The sequence below is a fragment of the Lepidochelys kempii genome, chromosome 9 (genome assembly GCF_965140265.1).
Source record: "Lepidochelys kempii isolate rLepKem1 chromosome 9, rLepKem1.hap2, whole genome shotgun sequence".
In the NCBI taxonomy this organism is placed as follows: Eukaryota; Metazoa; Chordata; order Testudines; family Cheloniidae; genus Lepidochelys; species Lepidochelys kempii.
The window spans coordinates 40,048,352-40,070,966 of record NC_133264.1 but is presented as its reverse complement, the minus strand read 5'-3'; the positions used below and the strand labels follow the sequence as shown (position 1 = coordinate 40,070,966).

Genomic DNA, 22,615 nt, shown 5'->3' with positions numbered 1-22,615 from the left:
CAACCAACCAGCGCACTTGCTGGGTTCCATCTCACTGCCACGTACAAAGGAACAGAGTGAGGGTTGCAGCTGCTCTGACCTTCACGTCCTTACATGGCAGCAGGTGGCGGCACAGGTGCATGCATAGCACCAGCAGACACTGCTATGCAAAGAACTCCAATCTTGCCCAAGACGTCTAGGACACATATTGAAAGAACTAGTCTGTCTGTGAAGGTGGCTCCGTTGGCTGTTTTCGGGTTGAGAGACGTTGGATTGTAAGGTTTTCTATAATGTTTTTGGTAATAGAGACGTTTAAACAGCTTTTTCAAAAAAATCCTGTTTTCAGTTTTTTACTCACTGTTAGTGTAAATAATGCTGTTCAGGGTGACTGCTCATCTTCTGTGTCTTTACTGTCCATTTGTATGTGTGGGTGTTTTTGGCTTCTTAGATTGTAAGCCTTGATCTCATCACTATAAATGGGCTGTGCTTGTTTCCCTATAAAGTTTCCTGGAAGGGGACAAAAGCCTGTTTTTGCAGTGTGATGACAGGAAGACGTACTTCACATTCATTAATCTGCTATAGGGCTTCTCTTCCTGGAGAGACATCACAACCTACCTGCAAACTCAGGTCTCCTGCAGGTAGCCTGAACTTCTCTGAAGATGGCACCATGGCCAGGGGTTGAATAAGAGCAGGAGAGGCTATACCAAATGAGTGGAAGGCAAAAGGCTGCACTGCATGGAAAATCAGACACTGAAATCAATATGCTTTTAAAATATTTTATTACTTTAAAATATTAAAACTGTTTTTTTTTACATAATCAAATCTGCTTTTTGATATGTGCTGTTGTAATACCTCCATGATTATTAACCTGACACTTTCCTTCCCCGACACAATGGGAGAATGGTAATTGAACATTCCTCTACTGGAAGTCCAAATCCAAGCTGTATCATTAAGCCAGTTATTGACAGAGTGTAAGGGGAGATTTGCTATGGATTTGTTTCAGTTCTGCTCCCAGTGGACATTAGTATATGTGTGTCTCTCTCTCTCACACACACACACACACCTTTTGCATTGACAAAAGAAGATTCAAGCATGGGTCACGGTACAAAAGGGTTTTGAAAGATAACATCTGAAATATAACAGTTGTGTGTTGGCACAGTCATTAAAAGGAATGACTGTGGGTCATTCAATGGGGCTAAAGGACAAGACACAGATTTTCTGAAGTGCTTACCTGAGATGTCCTTCAGCTCTGCACAAAGTCTTCCTGTCACTCTGCACCATTCTAAAAGTTATTGTCTTTGCCTTGCATATGTCAGACTGCCCAGCACAACTACATGTTGGCATTTCGGTGGTTTCTTATTTCCTCTCCTTACTTCTCCTCCCCATATCCTCAAACAATAAGATTTACATAGCATCATAGGTATACACACCATTTTAAAGGGGTCCTGTGATTCTTCCAATTTAAACTGGTTAAAAACACAAGAGTATCGCAGGAGACATGGTGGGATGGGCTATAGGAAAGGAAGGGTATTCTGTAGCAGGGCTGCCCAGAGGATTCAGGGGGCCTGGGGCAAAGCAATTTCAGGGGCCCCTTCCCTGTCTCAGACCTCAAGATATTCTCGTGGGGACCCCAGTGGGCCTTGGGTCCTGGGGCAAATTGTCCCACTTGCCGCCCCGGTGAACGATGGGAGGAACAGTCATTGCTTTTTGAGAAGTATGATTTGCCATAGATCATACATCAGATGGGAGAAGTTTTTTTTGTTACATTCTTTCAAATTTGTATGATATTTTGGGGAACATTGATTGCAAGGTTTCATGGAAAGTTTCTGCTTTGAAGAGCGAGGCTGACTGGGGCACACAACTGGAAGATTTTTTTCAAGAACAAAGAGCAGCAATGGAAGAAGGCATTAAGATAAGAGCAGGAGAGGATAGAACAAAGGAATAGTTAGGCAAAAGGCTTGAGTAAAGCAAAAAGTGAGTGGACTAGGAAAAAATGAGGGAAGAGATATAACATGTTTTGTAATTCGCAGCCTCCCCCTCTGCAAGACCTATTGCAATATAGTATAGAACTGATCTCGGTGCTGACAAGCCCACAGTGACTAGGACGTGTCAGCAGCAGGGCATTGGCACTGCTAAGATAGAAGAGTCCATCTCCTTTTTTACCTACCCCACTGTCATAGAAACACCACACAGAAGCAGCAGCGTAAGTGTTACAGAAACAAACTTCAACTCGGAATGTATTGCTTTTGTTAAGTATATCTAATAGTTAATGAAAGGAGACACTGGTTTCATTTTGGACAGTAGACTTTATTAGAAATTTTCTCCTCATTCATCAGTAAATTCACATTAAAATATGCTGAAGGCAGTTAAGTCTCAACAATCGACATCCTGCCATTACAACAACTTCCAGTTTAAAAACTAGATAACTGATCAGACAGATAACTTGAAACATAAGAAATGCAAACAGAAAGCAGCATCTTTAAGAACGGGTTGAGCCTGAAAAATGAATACAGCTTTTTTTGGGGGAGAGGGGGGAATAAATCAGTCCTTCCAAGATGGAAACAGTTAAATGAGGACTCCACAGATGTTAAACAGATAAATAAACAATATATCACACATACATTAAAAAGAGAGCAGAAGTATTTAGAGTTGGTATAACAAAAATAATAATTTTGTTCAAATAAAAAAGTGACAGGCTTCTTAAAATGTGAATATCCTAAAATCTCAAGATAGTGAACAGCTTTGTTGTTATAAACTATGCAGAACTTTGGAGGAATGAGATTTGGTCTTGAAAACACTGGACTGCATTGACTTTATTACCATATCCAATTTAGTTGATATTCCACTCTTCAGGAACAATTTTTCTTATGTATCATTAAATCCAGCACTGATGTTCTATGTAATGACTTACTTCATATATTTTAAACATGATAGGTCCTCTAACACATTAAGGGCTAAGTATTCAAGACTCCAGATAAACTGTGATTACTCAGCATCTCTGCACATCAAATTTTAAGATTTAGACATTATTGTTAACTTAATAGTGTTATTTCTTTCACTAGTAACCACATTATTCAAAGGATGCTCTTGTGCATAAGGATAACTCTTGGGGGCCAGATTTTCAGCTGGTGTCTACTGGAAGTCAGCGGAGCTAAGCCAATAAGTGCCAGCTAATGATCTGAGTGGGAGAATTCAATCTTGGATACTGTCCTAGAGGCAACAGATAATTTGTGACTCTAGGTCAAATTCATATTTTTGCATTCTTTAGTATGCAAATTGTTCTGCTTCAGATGATTCAGAAAAAAAATATATATTAAAAATTAAATAACACTCGTGTCCACCACAAAGATTTCTATTTTGATGTAAACAATAATTTCTGCCATTTGCATTGATTTAGTCCAATGTGAGGCCAGAAAAAGGGTTCTAAGACTTCTTATTGATACTGTAAATAATTTTTCAGAGACTGGGGCAAAGGTAGAGATTCTATGTCATGCAGGCGATCTCTGCCAAGAGCAAAGCGAATTGATCTTCGGCACAAGTCCATTAAAGGCAGGGGTTCCGCTGAAAAATGGAAGAAAAAAATATAGAATTAGTGTTTTGAAATCTACATTTTATTAATTATTAAAGAAGAAAATGGACATCAACATTTTCAAGAGCAAAAAAAGATGATGCTTGGCAAAGGATAACAGTTTGTGGTAAAATTTTCAAACTTGAAAAAATATATACAAGTGACACTGATTTATGAAGCAGCAGAGTCAACATTTTATCACATTACATATATAGTAAAACAAGCATAATGTTTCAGCTCAGTATTTGACTCTATAAAATATGAGCTAGTAATCCAGCACTACCCCAGTATTGCTAAAGTTATAGCAATAGTGGGGGGTTAGTTTTGTTACACAAGTGTTCAGGATGTCCAATAATAATGCAAGATCTTATAACCTGTTAACACCACAACTTTCTGTACAATTACACTAATAACTCCTGACCTTTAAATATCAACTCCCTTCCTGTTTTAGGGATGATAAGGGATCTCTTAAGGCTAAAAGCACTTCTCAGCAAACCTAGCTTGGCCCTACAGGTCATGCCTAGCCTTCCTTTCTAGGGGTTACCAAAAGTAGAAACAGGAAATTTCATTATTTTTATTTATTATTTTTCCCCACAAATAAAGAAGTTTCTTTCAGTTGACAGGTTCTTATGCCTGTCTGGCAGGTTCTGATTTTACTTTTCTAAATCTGAATTATATGCTTATGGAAAGTGCTAGATTGACACTTTGGCAACACTGAAAACTGAAAATCCAAGAGCAATGATATCCAAGCTCCTCCATCAGCACACTTTATCCTGACCTACAAGAATCACATGGATATGCAAGTACATAATACAGCCTCTATATCCATTCAAACCATTAACACTTCTGCCTTCACTGAAACATGGATACCTATTGTGATGGTAGCCCTCCTGATGAGTATATTGATCTGATAGGAACTGGATTAAGACCACCAATGAATTTCACAGAGGCCACCAAATCTCTGCCAAGAGTTATGACTACACAACGACTATAGCAACTGCCCTGAATGGATTTAGATGCTTGAAAACACATTCCTAAATTCTTAAAACTACATGAAATTCTTCAATACTATTGAACAGAAACAGCAACTACAGCCTTTTAAAACCACATCTGCTTGGAAACTGAAACGCTTCCAGAGGAACAAAGTGAGTTATAGTAGAACTCGGGAATGTTCGTATAATTCTGAAATGTTCATAACTCTGAACGAAACGCTATGGCTGTTCTTTCAAAAGTTTACAACTTAACATTGACTTAAAACAGCTTTGAAACTTTACTACCAAGAAGAAAAATGCTTTTTTTCTTTTAGTAGTTTACATTTAACACAGTACTGTACTTGCTTTGGGAGGGGGGGGGTTGTCTGGTCTCTGCTGCTGTCTGATTGTGTGCTTCAGGTTCCAAATGAGGTGCGTGATTGACTGGTCAGTTCATAACTCTGATGATTCTACTGTACCTTCTCTAGAAAGGTGACTTGTGACATCATTCAGCCTACAAGCATTTGTGACTGTACAATGTCAATTTCTGTTTATAAGGTTTTTATGTTTGTTTTACATGCGTAATATATTATTTAAACTAGTGTTTTTCAACCTTTTTGATACCAGTGAGCAGTTTGCTGCCTTCCTAAACTGTGTCAGGGAGATCTGAGGGACTGGGGCCAGCCCACGGAGTGGTCATTGAGAAACACTGATTTAAACCATTGAACTGCAGCATGGTTTACAAAAGTTACCTACGTTCAGAAAAATCAATTACAAAGCAAAAGATACACAAGTTTTAAGAATTAGTGAAGCTCCATTGATATCATGGAGTTTCACTCATTTAGACCAGCAGAGAATATGGCCCACAAAGTCCAATGATTAATCCAATCTCTTTGTCTAGTGTGTCCAGTGGTGAAACTTTTTGAAACAAACATTCTCTGGTTTCAGAGTAATAGCCGTGTTAGTCTGTATTCGCAAAAAGAAAAGGAGTACTTGTGGCACCTGAGAGACTAACCAATTTATTTGAGCATGAGCTTTCGTGAGCTACAGCTCCTAAGGACAGTGGGGTGGGAGGAGGTATTGTTTCATGATCTCTGTGTGTATATAATGTCTGCTGCAGTTTCCACTGTATGCATCCGATGAAGTGAACTGTAGCTCACGAAAGCTCATGCTCAAATAAATTAGTTAGTCTCTAAGGTGCCACAAGTACTCCTTTTCTTTTTGCAAACATTCTCTGGAAACACTGTTCAAAAGATTTTAAAGTTTTTTCATCCCTACCATCACCTCGACCATATTGGATAGGTTATGGCTGATGGCTATTATAGGAAACACACACACCCCAATTCAGCAATGCAGCTAAAACTTCTGCAAATCTGTGATATCTCAAGTTTCTTTTACATAGAACTAGGAACATAAATCCTAGGAGATGGAGCTGTTTAATTCATTAACAAGGTTTAGTGATTATGAAATGGGGGAACATAGATAGCTCGCAGATTCCGGGACTTGAGGAATAATACAGTAGACACTCCAGATACTCCATCCTGAACTGAAGTAGTTTGCTGTTGATCTTCCAGGCATCTTTTATTTCATTTAAAAAAATGAAAATGACTGAAGCTCAAAGATGTTACAAGCTCTTGAGTGACCACAGGGCACTAAGACTTTACTATTTTTACAGCCAAAATTTGCAAATAAATGTAAGTAATTAACCAGTCATGGAGTTAATCCAGAACTTTAAAATCTTATAGTTAAACATAAAAGGCATAAAATATTTCTCCAGCTTCACATGCTAAATATGGGGGCAGGTGACCAAAGCCCACAGGTAAGTCAAAAACATGGAGACCTTGGAGATGGGTCGGAATCTGCGGGGAGCATGGACTGTTATAGACTAAATAAAGGAAAGACAAGACAGAACCGGGGTGGGGGGGGGGGGAGAAGGGAGGAGAGGAATCAAATCAGTATCTTAGATGTCTGTATACTAATGTGAAAAGTATGGGGAATAAGCAGGAAGAACTCAAAATGCTAGTAAACAACTATGACATAGTTGGCATCATGGACACTTGGTGGGATAATACACATGACTGGAATATTGGTACAGAAGGATAAAGCTTGCTCAGGAAGGACAGGCAGGGAAAAAAGGGAGGAGGTGTTGCCTTATATATTAAAAATGTATACACTTGGACTGAGGTTGAGATAGAAACAAGAGACAGACTTGTTGAAAGTCTCTGGGTAAGGATAAAAGGGCTAAAAAAATCAAGGGTGATGTCATGGTAGAGACCATGCTACAGACCACCAAACCAGGAAGAACCAGGTGGATGAGGCTTTTTTTTAAAACTAACAGAATCATCCAAAGCACAGGACTTGATGGTAATGGGGGGGAGGGGGACGACTTCAACTACCCAGACATCTCTTGGGAAAACAACACAGCAGGGCACAGATTATCCAACAAGTTCTTGGAATGTATTGGAGACAATTTTTTATTTCAGAGGTGGAGAAGGCTACGGGGGGGGGGGGAAGAGGATGTTCTAGATTTGATTTTGACAAATAGGGAAGAACTGGCTGAGAATTTGAAAGTGGAAGGAAACTTGCGTGAAAGTGATCATGAAATGGTAGCGTTCATGATTCTCAGGAACGGTAGGAGGGAGAACAGCACAACAGAGGCAATGGATTTCAAGAAGGCAGACTTTAGCAAACTCAGGGAGTTGGTAGGTAAAATCCCACGGGACGCAAGTCTAAGGGGAAAAACAATTGCAGACGGCAGTTTTCAAAGAGGCATTATTAAGGACACAAGAGCAAACTATCCCACTGTGTAGGAAAGACAGGAAGTATGGCAAGAGACCATCCTGGCTTAACCAGGTGTGCATTACAAAGGATGAATATAAACAAACACCACAAGTATGTAGGGACAATATTAGAAAAGCCAAGGCACAAAACGAGATCAAACTACCTAGGGACATAAAAGGAAACAAGAAAACATTCTACAGATATATTAGAAGCAAGAGAAAGACCAAGGACGGAGTAGGCCTGTTACTCAATGAGAGGGAAAAGACAATAACAGAAAATGTGGAAATGGCAGAGGTGCTTAATGACTTTTTGTTTCGGCTTTCACCAAGAAGATTGGTGGTGATTGGACGTTTAACATAGTGAATGCCAGTGAAAATGAGGTAAGATCAGAGTCTAAAATAGGGAAAGAACAAGTCAAAAATTACTTAGACAAGTCAGATGTCTTCAAATCACCACGGCCTGATGAAATGCATCCTAGAATATTCAAGGAGCTGACTGAACCATTAGCAATTATCTTTGAAAAGTCATGGAAGACAGGAGACATTCCAGAAGACTGGAAAAGGGCAAATATAGTGCCCATCTAAAAAAAGAGGAATAAGGACAACCCAGGGAATTGTAGACCAGTGAGCTTAACTTCTGTACCCGGAAAGATAATGGAGAAAATAATTAAGCAATCAATTTGCAAATGCCTAGAAAATAATAAGGTGATAAATAACAGTCAGCATGGATTTGTCAAGAACAAATCATGTCAAACCAACCTGATAGCTTTCTTTGACAGGGTAACAAGCCTTGTGGAAAGGGGAGAAGTGGTAGATGTGGCATATCTTGACTTTAGTAACGCTTTTGATACGGTCTCGCATGACCTTCTCGTAAACAAACTAGGGAAATACAACCTAGATGGCGCTACTATAAGATGGGTGCATAACTGGTTGGAAAATTGTTTCCAGAGAGTAGTTATCAGTGGTTCAGAGTCATACTGGAAGGGCATAATGAGTGGGATCCCGCAGGGATCGGCTCTGGGTCTGGTTCTGTTCAATATCTTTATCAGTGATTTAGATAATGGCATAGAGAGTACATTTACAAAGTTTGCAGATGATACCAAGGTGGGAGGGGTTGCAAGTGCTTTGGAGGATATGATTATAATTCAAAATGATCTGGACAAACTGGAGAAATGGTCTGAACTAAATAGAATGAAATTCAATAAGGACAAATGCAAAGTACTCCACTTAGGAAGGAACAATCAGTTGCACACACACAAAATGGGAAATGACTACCTACGAGGGAGTACTGTGGAAAAAGGATCTGGGGGTCATAGTGGATCACAAGCTAAATACGAGTCAACAGTATAACACTGTTGCAAACAAAGCCACACATCATTCTGGGATGTATTAGCAGGAGTACTGTAAGCAAGACATGAGAAGTAATTCTTCCACTCTACTCTGCGCTGATTAGGCCTCAACTGGAGTACTGTGTCCAGTTCTGGGTGCCACATTTCTGGAAAGATGTGGCCAAATTGGAGAAAGTCAAGAGAAGAGCAACAAAAATGATTAAAGGTCTAGAAAACATGACCTATGAGGGAAGACTGAAAAAAAATTGGGTTTGTTTAGTTTGGAGAAAAAAAAGAGAGAGGGGACAAGATAACAGTTTTCAAACACATAAAAGGTTGTTATAAAGAAGGAGAAAAACTGTTCTTCTGAACCTCTGAGGATAGGACAAGAAGCAATGGGCTTAAATTGCAGCAAGGGAGGTTTAGGCTGTACGTTAGGAAAAACTTCCTAACTGGCAGAGTGGTTAAGCACTGGAATAAATTGCCTAGGGATGTTGTGGAATCTCCATCATTGTTGATTTTTAAGGGCAGGTTGGACAAACACCTGTCAAGGATGGTCTGGAGAATACTTAGTCCTGCCTTGAGTGCAGGGGACTGGACTAGATGACCTCTTGAGGTCCCTTCCAGTTCTATGATTCTATATCTCCTCTCTCACTAAATTCTACATAGGCTCTAAAAATTCAATTACTAAATAGTAATAAGAAAATGCCCTCAAGTGTTTGCAGCAGTTGCCAAACTTCAAATATTAAACATGTTTGTATAACCTGAAATCTGAATTATTTTGTCTCCTCCCTTAAGTCCTACATCAGTTCTGAAACTTAGCTATATTAGGGCAGATTAGGTCTAAAATATTTTAAAGCAGTTTACTTTTTTTTTTTTTTTTTTTTTTAAGTTTAGAGCAATTTAAACAAAAAAATAAAAAACACCACATGAAAATTTTGTAGTCAATTAACTGTTTGGCACAGTAATAGGAATTCCTTATGCCAAAAAGAATGAAGACTGCACTCCTGAGCCATAGAACACCAAAAAATACGACTATTCAAAGAAGTTGTGTGTGACACCTGAAAAAGTGAACCACATTTAGTGTGTGCAATTAACTTGCCAAATGAAACAATTTATTTGATGAAGAATTTTGTAAGATGTAATAATGTGAAACATTTCTTGCATAACCCAATGTGTCTACTCTTGTATGACTCTGCATTAGTAAGAAGTAACCATTCATCTATGAAGGGCCTTTTTATTTTAAGTTGCAATTTTCAACCTGGCCTCAGAAGTCAACACAAAATTAAAGCTGGATGAAAAATTGGATTTTTCATATTAAAAAATTCAAAATTAGAAAAATTTCCAACAGATCTACTCAGAAGAGAGAAAGGAAATAGCTCAATTCAAAACTAATGAAAGTTTGATGCACAAAGTCTGGAAAACTAGGAAAATATCTGGTGCCCTTGTTCAGATCTTAGCTTTGCTACATAGATTTCTGAATAGTGCTTTCAACACTTGATGCATGTAATTAATTCCTCCTCTTGCCCCAGACCTGCTAAATACCTGTCAGCCTCCCTCAGGTTTCTGTCCTCATCCTCTTCTCCCTCCTCAAATGTTACCTCAAATGTCATCATGATTAACCTCCACCTTTATATGGATGAAGTCAAAATGTACCCTTTATGCCAAATGTTTTGATCTCAGTCCTTTCACACTTTTTTTTAAGTTGTCAGGCTATCATAAAGAAACAAAAAAGAGGGGGAATACACACCCAATTTTTAATTATATTTGCAAGTCACCTTTAAAAATAAATTTAAGGCCAGAAGGTACTATTAGATCATCAGTCTGATCTAATGTAAATCCCAGGCGATTAAATTGTACCGAGTTACCCCTGTATTGAGCCCAATAACTTGGGTTTGAGTAAAGCAATCTTCCAGAAAAGAATCCCATCTTAAGTTGAGGACATCAGAAGATGGAGAATCCATCACTTCCCTTAGTACTTTGTTCCAGTGGTTAATTACCCTCACTGTTACAACTTTGTGCCTTATTTCTAATACGAATTTGTCTGGCTTAAGCTTCCAGCCACTGGTTCTTTTGTCTTTCTCCGCTATATTAAAGAGCCTGTTAATATCAGTATTTTTGTCCACGCACTTTAATCAAGCCACCTCTTAATCTTCTTTTTGATAAGCCGAACAGACTGAGCTTTTTAAGTCTCTCAATGTCAGGCATTTTCTCCTGCCTGCAAATCCTTTTTGTGGCTTTTTCTGTACCCTGTCCAATTTTGCAATATCTTTTTTGAAGTGTGGACAACAGAAGCAGACACTGTATTCCAGTATCAGTCTTACCAATACACAGAGGTAAAATCACCTCCCTACTCCTTCTCACTATTCCCTTGTTTATACCTTCCAACCTTCTTGCCACAGCATCATACTGGAAGCTCATGTTCAGTTGTTTGCCCACTATACCCCCTAAAATCCTTTTCCGAGAGACTGCTTTCCAGGAAACATTCCCCCATTCCGTAGGTATGATGTGCATTCTTTATTCTTGTACATCGGGGTGGGCAAACTACAGCCCACAGGCCGGATCTGGCCCCTCAGGGCTTTGGATCTGGCCCATGGAATTGCCACCCCTGTGGCGCCATCGGCCCTGCTCTGCTCTGGGAAGCGGCTGGCACCACGTCCCTGCGGCCTCTGGGGGAGGGAGAGCAGAAGGCTCTGTGCATGTCTCTTGCCTGTGGGTACCTCCGCTGAAGCTCCCATTGGCCAGGAATGGGGAACCGCGGCCAATGGGAGCTTCGGGGGGGGGGGTACCCACAGGCTAGGGCAGCGTGCTCAGCCCTCTGCCCTCCCTCCCCCAGGGGCCACAGGGATGTGGTGCCAGCCGCTTCCCAGAGTGGGAGCGGGGCCAGGAATCTACCCTGGCCCCAGTGCATGCCGCTGCCACCCCGGAGCCCGAACCCTTCCTGCACCCCATACCCCAACTCCCTGCCCTGAGACCCCCGCCGCACCCCTCCTGCACCCCAACCCTTTGCCCTGAAACCCCTGCTGCACCCTGCACCTCTCCTTCACCCAAACCCCCTGGCCTGAGCCCCCTCCCGCACTCTAACATAGTTAGCTATATAAAATATTACAATACTACCTTTTTATAAAATTATTCTCAAACCCTTACCCAAATTGTATCTGTGTCAACGTGTGTCCAATTTAAACAAAACACCAGGGTCAATGTTTCTTCTATGCATACTTTTGCATATCTGACCTTGGTTCTTTAAAGTGTTCTGCTCCTAGTATTCTATTATCCCCTTCCTAATACATGTTGTCTTCAAAAGTCATGTACTGTAACCCATTCAATTCTTGTAACATGAGCTTAACTCTGTTACTGCTCAGAACACACGTGCATACTCCTAAATCCCCACCCCATCCCACTCCCCCCAGCCTGCCTCTTCACATACAAGCAGCTGGAGCTATTGTGTTTTCTTCTTGAAAAGACTAATGGATGATAGATGCCAAAATCTTATCAGTTAAAACTGATAAAATAGTCACTTTAATGTCTCTAGCATTTATCTACTAGGGGAGATAACGTTTAATCTGGTGCCATGCCGTGACCCTTATTTTTTGGCAGAGGAAAAATGTAAAAATTAATTATTTAATCACTGTTTAAAACTTAAACCAGGTATTTAAAGGATCTACTAAGTTGAAGAAAACAGCAGAGAAGCAACAGTCTCCACAGTCAAGACATTCTTACCCATCTGCATTACTTTAAAGAGAGGAAGACAGTTGAAAAGCAGACCAGAGAAATACAAACCCTAAAGCTAGCTGCATATCATTAGCAATTTTTAGAAAGTATGTGTCATTTTGAGATTGAGTAAGAGCCCGACCCTGCAATCTCCTTCTTGACATTTTCCTTGCTCACACTAGTAGTTTCATGAGGGAGGAGTTTTAGGAATGGACCCTAAGATTTTAGACCTCAATACAGGAAAGCATCCCTATTCAGGAAAGCACTTAAGCATGTGTTTAAATTGAAATCATTGGACAATACACAATATTAAAGATTTGAAGTCATTGGACTTAAGCACAGGCTTATGTCCTTTCATACATTAGGGTCTCAGTTGCCCACATCCAGCTGCCCATTATGAGGAAGCTATCCACACTGTCAGGTTGAGGTGGAATATATTGTATCAGACAAGGCAATTGTGATGTATCCACAATACAATAATTTAACTCAATGGATCATCTACAGTTTGGGGGAAGGCTGTACATTCAACAATATATTTACATTATGCCTTGCTGTAGCAATTTCCTTCCAAGGACTAAAACTACTTTACAAATATTAATTCAGCCCTAACACCTCTGTATAGTAGGAAAGCAGTATCATAGAATCAAAGAAGATTAGGGTTGGACGAAACCTCAGGAGGTCATCTAGTCCAACCCCCTGCTCAAAGCAGGACCAACACCAACTAAATCATCCCAACCAGGGCTTTGTCAAGCTGGGCATTAAAAACCTCTAAGGATGGAGATTCCACCTCCCCCCTAGGTAACCCATTCCAGTGCTTCACCACCCTCCTAGTGAAACGGTGTTTCCTAATATGCAACCTAGACCTCCCCCACTGCAACTTGCACAGGGTCACACAAGTCTGTGGAAGACCCATAAACCAAGGCTCCTAAACTGTGCTCTGTGGCCCACCAGTGATGCAAATAGCACTTGCTGGTCATCCATAGGGAACTGGATGGTCAGATGGTTAGGCTCCCCTTGTTTCCAGATAAGAGAAACAAAACAGATGGGATTGAGGAAATTAAATTAAAAGCCAAAGGAGATGGTGTGATGAATTTCTAGAATGGGCAAAATGTGTTACAGTTATAACTGTCTTTATTGCATCAATAGTTTCCTCTTATTACTTCATCATATCCTGTTACTACTTTATCATATAAGCAATTACAATAATTGCCCTAGAAATGTCATATGATCATGAATGAGAGAGAAGCTGAGCCACGAAAGAATCTCAGTATTGAGTTGTGGTCCACACCATGGAAAGGTTTGAGAATCCCTGCTCTGAAATGAAACTAATCTTTCTGGTCTCCCAGCCCTGTGCCTTAACCAAAAGGCTTGGCTCTCCTCTCCTCCCCTGAAAACAGGGAAGTTTTAAGATTAAGCAAGAGTTTCTTAGCAGGGGGTAGGAGATAACTTCTTAAATCTCCACCTGATGCTAAATCCAATTTCTTGCAATCTCCAAAGAAAAATAAAAGAAAGAAAAAAAATCAGATATCAAAGCGGGAGGGAATTCAGTATACGAACTGATGTAACCAAAAACCAGGCCTGGAAATTCAAGTACTGTAACTACAAAACAGGCAGAGCTGGAAGGTGTGGAAAGGAAAAGAATTCTGGCATTCTATTGCATTCTGAGACGGTACATGTGGGATGCACATTGAGGCAAGCAATGAAATGCTCATGTTCCATATGACTGTGAAACTACCGGTCAATCTTGACAAAGGCTGGCTATACAAATGGGAAATGGAAAAAGACTGAGATTTTCTTAGAATACCTCATTCCCGCTCCTAGGTTTTTCTATGCTATATGGGAAAATACACTTTTTTTAAAAAATGAGAAAAACAACGTGTGTCAACTTTAATTGAATCTATAAAATGGTCAGATTTAAACTCTTCTCTATGGGCTGTTTGAACATACTAATCTTCATGCACACCTCGAATGTATTGAGCGACAATTCGTTGACTCCAGTGTTTTTAACTATGGAAACTATGTGACATAAAAATCACCATTTCAAAGGGCCCAAGCAAATCCCACAGAGCGTAAATCTCAGGCCAGATGCATGAGGATAGACTGACAGAGTGATATTAGTACAGAGCAGCTTTAGATGCTTCTTTATTGGGAACGGCCATTTTTTGACTTTTTGCTGATTACTGTGTAAGAGTTCAAGCTGCTTGGACCTTTAGGACTTATGCTGTAGGAGATGAATAATCGGTATAATCTTGAATTGCTCACTTTTATGCCATTGAACCTGTACCCAAAACAGCCCCACCCTCTGAATAAGCAGAATAGCGAGGAGCAAAATTTCTTGTTGTGCTTTCTTAATGGCAGCCTTCTTAGAATAAATCAGCAATAAGCAAAGAGGCGGAATGTTCATACACTGGCTATCCTGAAGAGTTCAGCTTTCATGTGCCAGGATACCTACTTTAAATCTTTAATCATAGAAACCTATGACTGGAAGGGACCTCGGTAGGCCATCTAATCCAGTACCCTGAACTAGAATCAGGACTAATAAGGGCACGTCTACAATAGAAATGTAAGTCAGCTGTATTAGGTACAGTAATTACTGCGGTGATGCATTCCACACTCCCCTCCTTGGATTGGTGGTGGATGTCCTCATTCAGGCAGCATGTGGAGCTGAGAGCCCTATCCCTCAGTTCCACTGGGAGCCTCCTGCTGGGAGCCTGGCTGCCCCTCCCTGCTGAGAGTGGGGAAAGCCGCTTGCGGCTTTTTGGCCAGGCAGCTGAGTCAATTTAACAGTTCAGGGCTATGAAATTGATAACCCATTTAACTGACACAGTGTCTACACAGTCACTGGGTCAACCTTACTACACCGACAAAAGCCTTATGCCTCTCGTGGAGGTGAAGTTATGATATCGGTGTAGTAGTAGGGCACTTATATTGGTGGGAGGAAGGCCGTAGTGAAGACACTGACATAATTAAATCAACATAAGCTGCCTGATGTCAACCTAACTAAGTAGCGTACACCAGCCCTTAGTATTATCTAGACCATCCTTGACAGGTGTTTGTCTAACCTGTTCTTAAAAACTTCCAATGACAGAGATTCCACAACTTCCTTAAGTAACTTGTTCTAGTGCTTAGGAAAAACGTCCTAGCTGCCAAGTAGCTAACATCTAACCTAAGCCTCTCTTGCTGCAATTTAAAAATAGTGAAGGAGAACAATTTATCACCCTTCTTAATGGAGGACAACAGAAGAAAGACATTAAGAATTATATAATTGTTCAATTGAATTATTATAAACAAACCCTAAATGCATTTGCTATTTCAAGGGACCCATTGGACTTTTGGGATAACTGTTATTGTATTAAATACCAAACCAGAACAGTATCTCAGCCCCATGTGACTATCTGCCACTGAGAGACACCTAAATTAAAGCAGATAAGGATGCATTATTTTAGCAGGTCAGTTGCCTCAAAAGACTAAGTGGGTTCTCATTGCAAGTTACAAGCAGCAGCAAAATATATCATGTACATATATGATCCCCAGCAGGATGATGGGGAAAGAGGAGAGACTTGGAAAGGTTTTGTTTTCTGATGGAAAGGTTTTAGTTTAGTTGTGTTTCTTTCATTATTAACTTTCAAATATTATCACAAGGCTATATTTGATGCCCTTAATGTGCTCTTGGACATTATACAAAGTTTGAGTAGCGACATTTTGTTGCAGGAAGCCTCAATGCTTGATGGTTTCAAACATGAAAAGTATGAAGCCACAAACATTGGAGATCAATGTAAACCACAAATACTGGATCCTCCAGACTCAAACTTTTCCAAAGTTTAAGGGGGTTGGACTCAGAGTTTTAGCTTGGGCCCATATCAAATGTATACTTCATGGATTTTACAGTCAGAGGCATGTTTAACACCACTAAATCGAGTCTGTATTCTTCCAGGCCATGACCAAGGGAGGTACCAATATATAAATGAGAGAGAGAGGAGAGTTTGTACAAGTATTTCAACAGATAGAGTACAAAGGCAATGTTGTGCAGTGTGTAAAAGGCAGATTTACAAACATACAGTAATAGATACGGGAAGTTAAGGGATGAAACAATGTAAATACCTATTGCAGCAGAAGTCATACTGGACAAACAGCATACAAACTGGCTTGTTCTAAACCTGAGAACAAGAATGCAATAAAATCTTGCTTTGCCTTTCTCTTCATCATAAACTCGACATGTTTTAACCCTTTTAAGCAAGTATATAACAGTGGGAAGGCATAACACCTCCAAACCGTTTGAACATATGAAACAGCATACGAAGATTTATTGGGCTTTATAAACAACCTTACAGGCAATGTACACTTACATTATCAAGCTGGTGAAGTAGTTTAGGGAAGAGCTTTTGGTCTCCGTTCCAGAGACAGGGAGGAAGAGACAATATGCTAATAGAAATGGGGACCAAGCCTACAGCTTTAATAAGAGATTGACATAATTACACAGAGAAAGTGACCCAGTGGATCACGTTTAGGTAAAGCCTATATAGTCTCTAAACTTGAGGCGGCTGGGTTTGAAGAACAGACAAACTACTAGCCAATACATCAGGGTAGAGTCTCATATTGCCATATTTTTCAGAGAAACAGAAATATAATTTGCACATTTTATGACATAAGGCACAAATTACTAAAAATTCACTATAATCCAATTTCACAGGAACTGTACAAAAGTGGGAACCTAGATTTCTGATGTTCTACTTTATTTATTTTGAAATGAATGCTTGGTGGCTTATTTGTCAGAGTTCTTGAAGAAAAAATAACCAAAGAGTGAAATGTACTTTTCCGGTACAGCCGTGCTTATCTGCACCAGCAGAGAAGCCCTGGTGCCTTACAGCATGAAAGGCTATTAAAATTTGTATTAAACTTCAGTTTCCTTTGATCTATTAAAGTTCAAGACAACTTTTAGTTCTGAGAAACAAATTCTCCTGTAACTCAGGGGTGCAATTTTGTCAAGAATTCTAGCCTCATAAAATTAAGTCAGGTTATTTCATGTTTCCTCAAAGGTTCAATACACATAATGCTAATTACAGAACTTGTAGTACCTTATCATACAAGTTCCCCCATGTGGCAGGACTTTTAAGACTATGTGGAGTTCACTGAAGGATTTGGAGTTTACTGAGCAGTCATTCAGAATTTTTAGTTGGTTTTAGAAGGATCTTATGAGATTTAAACATGGTTGTGATTTGCTATAACATAGACAGATCAGTGGTAGGTAGATGGGAAGAAAGGAGGATAGCTTGTTTATTTGGTTTTCAAAAGAAATGTTCAGAACAGTTTTTAGAAATCACTCTTTCAGTAACTCCATTCCTTGAAGGGAGCCAGGGAGGACAGTGAGCCAGTGGCAGCCGGTATCAAGTGGAGTGCCCCAAGGGTCGGTCCTGGGGCCGGTTTTGTTCAATATCTTCATAAATGATCTGGAGGATGGTGTGGATTGCACTCTCAGCAAATTTGCGGATGATACTAAACTGGGAGGAGTGGTAGATACGCTGGAGGGGAGGGATAGGATACAGAAGGCCCTAGACAAATTGGAGGATTGGGCCAAAAGAAATCTGATGAGGTTCAATAAGGATAAGTGCAGGGTCCTGCACTTAGGACGGAAGAATCCAATGCACCGCTACAGACTAGGGACCGAATGGCTAGGCAGCAGTTCTGCGGAAAAGGACCTAGGGGTGACAGTGGACGAGAAGCTGGATATGAGTCAGCCGTGTGCCCTTGTTGCCAAGAAGGCCAATGGCATTTTGGGCTGTATAAGTAGGGGCATAGCGAGCAGATCGAGGGACGTGATCGTTCCCCTCTATTCGACATTGGTGAGGCCTCATCTGGAGTACTGTGTCCAGTTTTGGGCCCCGCACTACAAGAAGGATGTGGAGAAATTGGAGAGAGTCCAGCGAAGGGCAACAAAAATGATTAGGGGTCTAGAACACATGACTTATGAGGAGAGGCTGAGGGAGCTGGGATTGTTTAGCCTGCAGAAGAGAAGAATGAGGGGGGATTTGATAGCTGCTTTCAACTACCTGAAAGGGGGTTCCAAAGAGGATGGCTCTAGACTGTTCTCAATGGTAGCAGATGACAGAACGAGGAGTAATGGTCTCAAGTTGCAGTGGGGGAGGTTTAGATTGGATATTAGGAAAAACTTTTTCACTAAGAGGGTGGTGAAACACTGGAATGAGTTACCTAGGGAGGTGGTAGAATCTCCTTCCTTAGAGGTTTTTAAGGTCAGGCTTGACAAAGCCCTGGCTGGGATGATTTAACTGGGAATTGGTCCTGCTTCGAGCAGGGGGTTGGACTAGATGACCTTCAAGGGTCCCTTCCAACCCTGATATTCTATGATTCTATGACTGCCTTCTTAATAATACAGCATTATGTTTCTCAACAGGAGGCCTACTCTCATGAGACAGAGGAACAATGAGAAAATTCAGGTCAAAATTATAAGTGTTTCAAAGTTGGTTTAAAGATCATTCTATTTTTTTGTTAAAACCACCATTAAAATTAAAAACAATTAAAACATTTACCTTTGCCATTTTCCAGCTAAACGCTGCTCATTTTGTTATGTCACCTTTCCACCATGCCCCATTCCATGTGTCTATTTTGTCCAGCTGTTACATTCTGACACCTAGATTGTGAATATCTCTGGGGCAGGGACTGTCATCTTTGTCTGTACAGGGCATAGCACAATAAGGACCTGATTCTTCACTCAAGTTCCTAAGTACTACCATACTAGAAATAAATAATAAATATTCACCCAAGCACTCAGGCGTCTATTGCTCACAACCCAAATGTTTTCAGCCCTAATCTGCCCCATAAAACCATCATGATAGTTTTCTGAATGAGTGTTAATTATTCTTTATTATATTTCAGTGTTTTAGTCATTTACTCCGCTTTGTAATTAGATTTAGTGGTTAAGGTATCCTTTACAGTACACTGCAATTTTCCTTTTAGTGCCAAACTGGTAGAAAAATGGAACTCTCAGACCATCCTGATTAAATTTAGATATACAGTGCTGAACTGTTTAGAATGGTAAACATTGTGACCATGTTTCTTGTATCATACTGTTGTACAACATTTTCTTAATTATTTAAATTTAAATTACCTGACGCTCCAGATATCCTCAAATCAAGTGAAAAACTGGGAGCAGGCTAACATTTAAAATTAAAACTTGCTTGTAAATCAACTAACGTGCTCCAGGGGAGATTTGCAAACAACAAGCTTGATTCATCACTTCATTATTCCAGTTTTGATTTCAGTTGAATTTCATTGGCATAGGACTGGAGTAATGCATTAATAAATCAGGCACAATAACTAAAGGGATCAAAATTATTATAAATACTATTTGTATTTGCATGTCTTCAAAGTGTTTTCTCCTCTTAAATACCATCATCTTTATTAGCAAGAAATTTAGTATTTGCCACAATCTGAGTTACCAAATTAAGGATTTCTTTCTTGTTGTTGAGTAGGAGAAAACAACCTATGCCTTATGGAAAGTGTTCGTAAAGCATTGTATTTAGCAATACGTCTGCTTGCATATTAATGGCAGCACTAGTATTACAGTTTTTAGTCAAGGTTGCCCAACTCATCCAATTACAAGTTCCTGTTTTCAGTTGTTTATAACTATGCCAAATTAACTGTTTAGACTGAGATTTCACATGCTGGATATATGCCTTTGGCTCATTTTGGGGGGAAATTTTCAGCAAAAATGGTTCAGCCATTTCCTCGAGTGAGTTAGGAAAAAAACTCTTACAAATCTTTTTTTAGAAGCTCTAGCACCTCAGTGCTTAGGATCAGGGACATGCGGTCACGGATGTCCTGTCAGGTATGTATCTTTTGCTATTAAGGATGAAAAAGACCAAAGAGCAAGCTGCAACTCAGGACTGTCCAACATAGGGTGATCAGATAGCAATTGTGAAAAAACGGGACAGTGGGTGGGCGGTAACAGGTGCCTATATAAGAAAAAAGTTCCAAAAAACAGGACTGTCCCTTTAAAAACGGGACATCTGGTCACCCTAGTCCAACAGGTCTTTCCATGCAATTGCTGCTTCTGGCTGCTGTGAGTTGGCGTGAGTACTGGAACCGAGAGCTAGGAGCCCCTTTCTCAATATATTCTCAATGTAGCCCCTGCTGAAACCCAGGAAGCATGGAGGATGATGCAGCCTGACTTAAATGCAGAAGAGAAAAGAGCTGGACTGGGTGTAGGAGACTGGGCCTGGCTGGGCAATGCTGTGATTCTGCTCAGTACAAAAGAGGGGAATGTCAGGGGCCAATTACAGCTCCTTGATTCTCCAGAGTGGACCTGTATCTGGAGGCAGTTCTGACCCAAGTAACCTGGTTATAGTGACTCCCACAGGACATAAGCCAGCTGAGTATGGTTGGAGCATGGCGCTATGCTCCATCTCTTCCCCTTCAACCCTCCCAACATACTTCCTGTTCTGGGGCTGAATGGGATGGCAGTGCAGAGGCTAGGTATGGTAGTTTGCACCAGCTTCACTCCACCATGGGAATTCTCAGTGGACCAGATCTGGCTGCTTCATGTCCCTTTGCATCTCTCAGACTGCACAAAAGGGCCAGAAAGCAAACAGGAATCTGGTCTCTGATGAGCTTGGCCAGCGACAGCTATTCTAGTGATTTCCATAAGCACTGTGTGCCTCTGATCACAGGTTTTAGCAATGGTAGAAGACTGATCTCTTTTATCCTGAGACTTTTTCCTAAGGGTGGGGTAATGTCTTCTTACTGGCCATCCATCCCTGTAGTTCTAAACATATTCTCCATAGAAAAGAGGTTTGATGCAGGATGAGCAGAAAAACAAGTATAGCTGAACTGTTGTAGTGCAATTTCACTCTAAAATACTATCTGGGGTCTGAATTTATTGTGTCTCACCGATTCATTATCAAATGTGCTCAGTCTACTAAAGCCTTTAATTCCAGCTGCCAGCTGGATAATGAGGTTGCACAGGTGTAAATGAAAGCAACATTTGGCCTGCAGAAACTTTATTACTGGCAATGATGTACGAGCAGGAAAGAATCCAGCCTGATTTCAGATCCCAAAGTGAGTTTTTGGGGCAGGCAATTAGAAAAGCATTATTAAGTGTGAGAAGTTACATTACTTGTAAATTGAGCAAATTTGACCATTCCATTAGTATGTCTAGATACTTACATGTCCCTTCACTGCTACAGTATCTGATCTGGAATCTGTGAGAAATACATACACACAGGAAACCCCAAAATCATATTTGTATGGTCAGTTTTCAGAGTACAACAAAATACAGCCTATGTCCTTAGTATTAAGGTTAAAGGGAAGAGAATCAGAGAATATGCAATACATTAATAAAATAGTTTCTAAAAACTTTATGTTTTTCATATTTTGCTAAGAGGCATCAGAAAGTAATTAAGTAATTAAACTATGATAAGAAATCCTGCTATCTCTAAAAATATTGTAAAAGACTAAAATAATGCATTTATTCTACCATCAACTGCAACAAGTGCAAGATGAGTGAGAGAAAATGTCTCAAGGGGAAAAAACAAACACACACCAATGTCAACAAGTTTCTATGCCTACCAACAGAGTATACTATAGTTAGCATGAACACTTATTTATAATTTGTATTGGTAGTGCCTAGGAGCTCAAGTCTTGGATCAGGACTGCATGGTGCTAGGTGCTGTACAAACACAGAACAAAAATGACCCCTACTCCAAAGATCTTAAAATCTAAGTAACAACCTAAGAACACTGTTTTGTGTTGATCAATTAGTAACACCATGTAGCCATTCCTAGATTTCACAGCTATCTATCTCTTACCATAACCCTCAGCTATCCAGCTGAAGTGTGTGTCTATATCACTTTCAGGAAATGGAAAATAAACTTAAAATGTAAAACTATTTATTTAACACAGTACAAGCACAATACAAAACCGGTACAATGTTCACTATCATGAATAAAGATTATATTAAAATAATATTCTCGTCTGAAACCAAATACATCTGACAGGGCCATACTTCTCAACCTTTCCAAAAGAAAAATGATTGCAATATGGAACATCAAAGGGGTTGAAGACTGGGGTAAATTTCAAAGGTGTTTTTTTTTGTGTGCGCACATGCCAGTCCCGCTGTACAGAGATCTATCATTCAAAGCCCCCTAAATAACCTGCTTTTATGTTTGAACAATATCCATTAAATAGATAAAAGATCATGTAATTTCTGAAGTTTTTAGTTTCCTATCTGCGTAGTCTATGGAAAACGCTTTAATTAATAGCAGA

At 40.0% G+C, this 22,615-nt stretch overlaps 1 protein-coding gene across 7 annotated transcripts in view; it reads right to left on the bottom strand.

The window, feature by feature from the left end:
* Nucleotides 1–2,279: 2,279 nt before the first annotated feature.
* The window catches only part of SPSB4 (splA/ryanodine receptor domain and SOCS box containing 4), a 327,295-nt gene continuing 306,959 nt past the window's right edge, over nt 2,280–22,615 (bottom strand). For 6 of the 7 annotated variants that reach the window (XM_073359973.1, XM_073359976.1, XM_073359974.1 and 3 more), the window contains exon 3: nt 2,280–3,540. In XM_073359973.1, the coding sequence (XP_073216074.1) occupies nt 3,413–3,540 (128 nt within the window). In that variant the 3' untranslated portion in view covers nt 2,280–3,412. Of the gene's footprint in view, nt 3,541–21,954; nt 22,020–22,615 lie in introns of those variants that run through there. The other variant, XM_073359977.1, reaches the window with a different exon arrangement.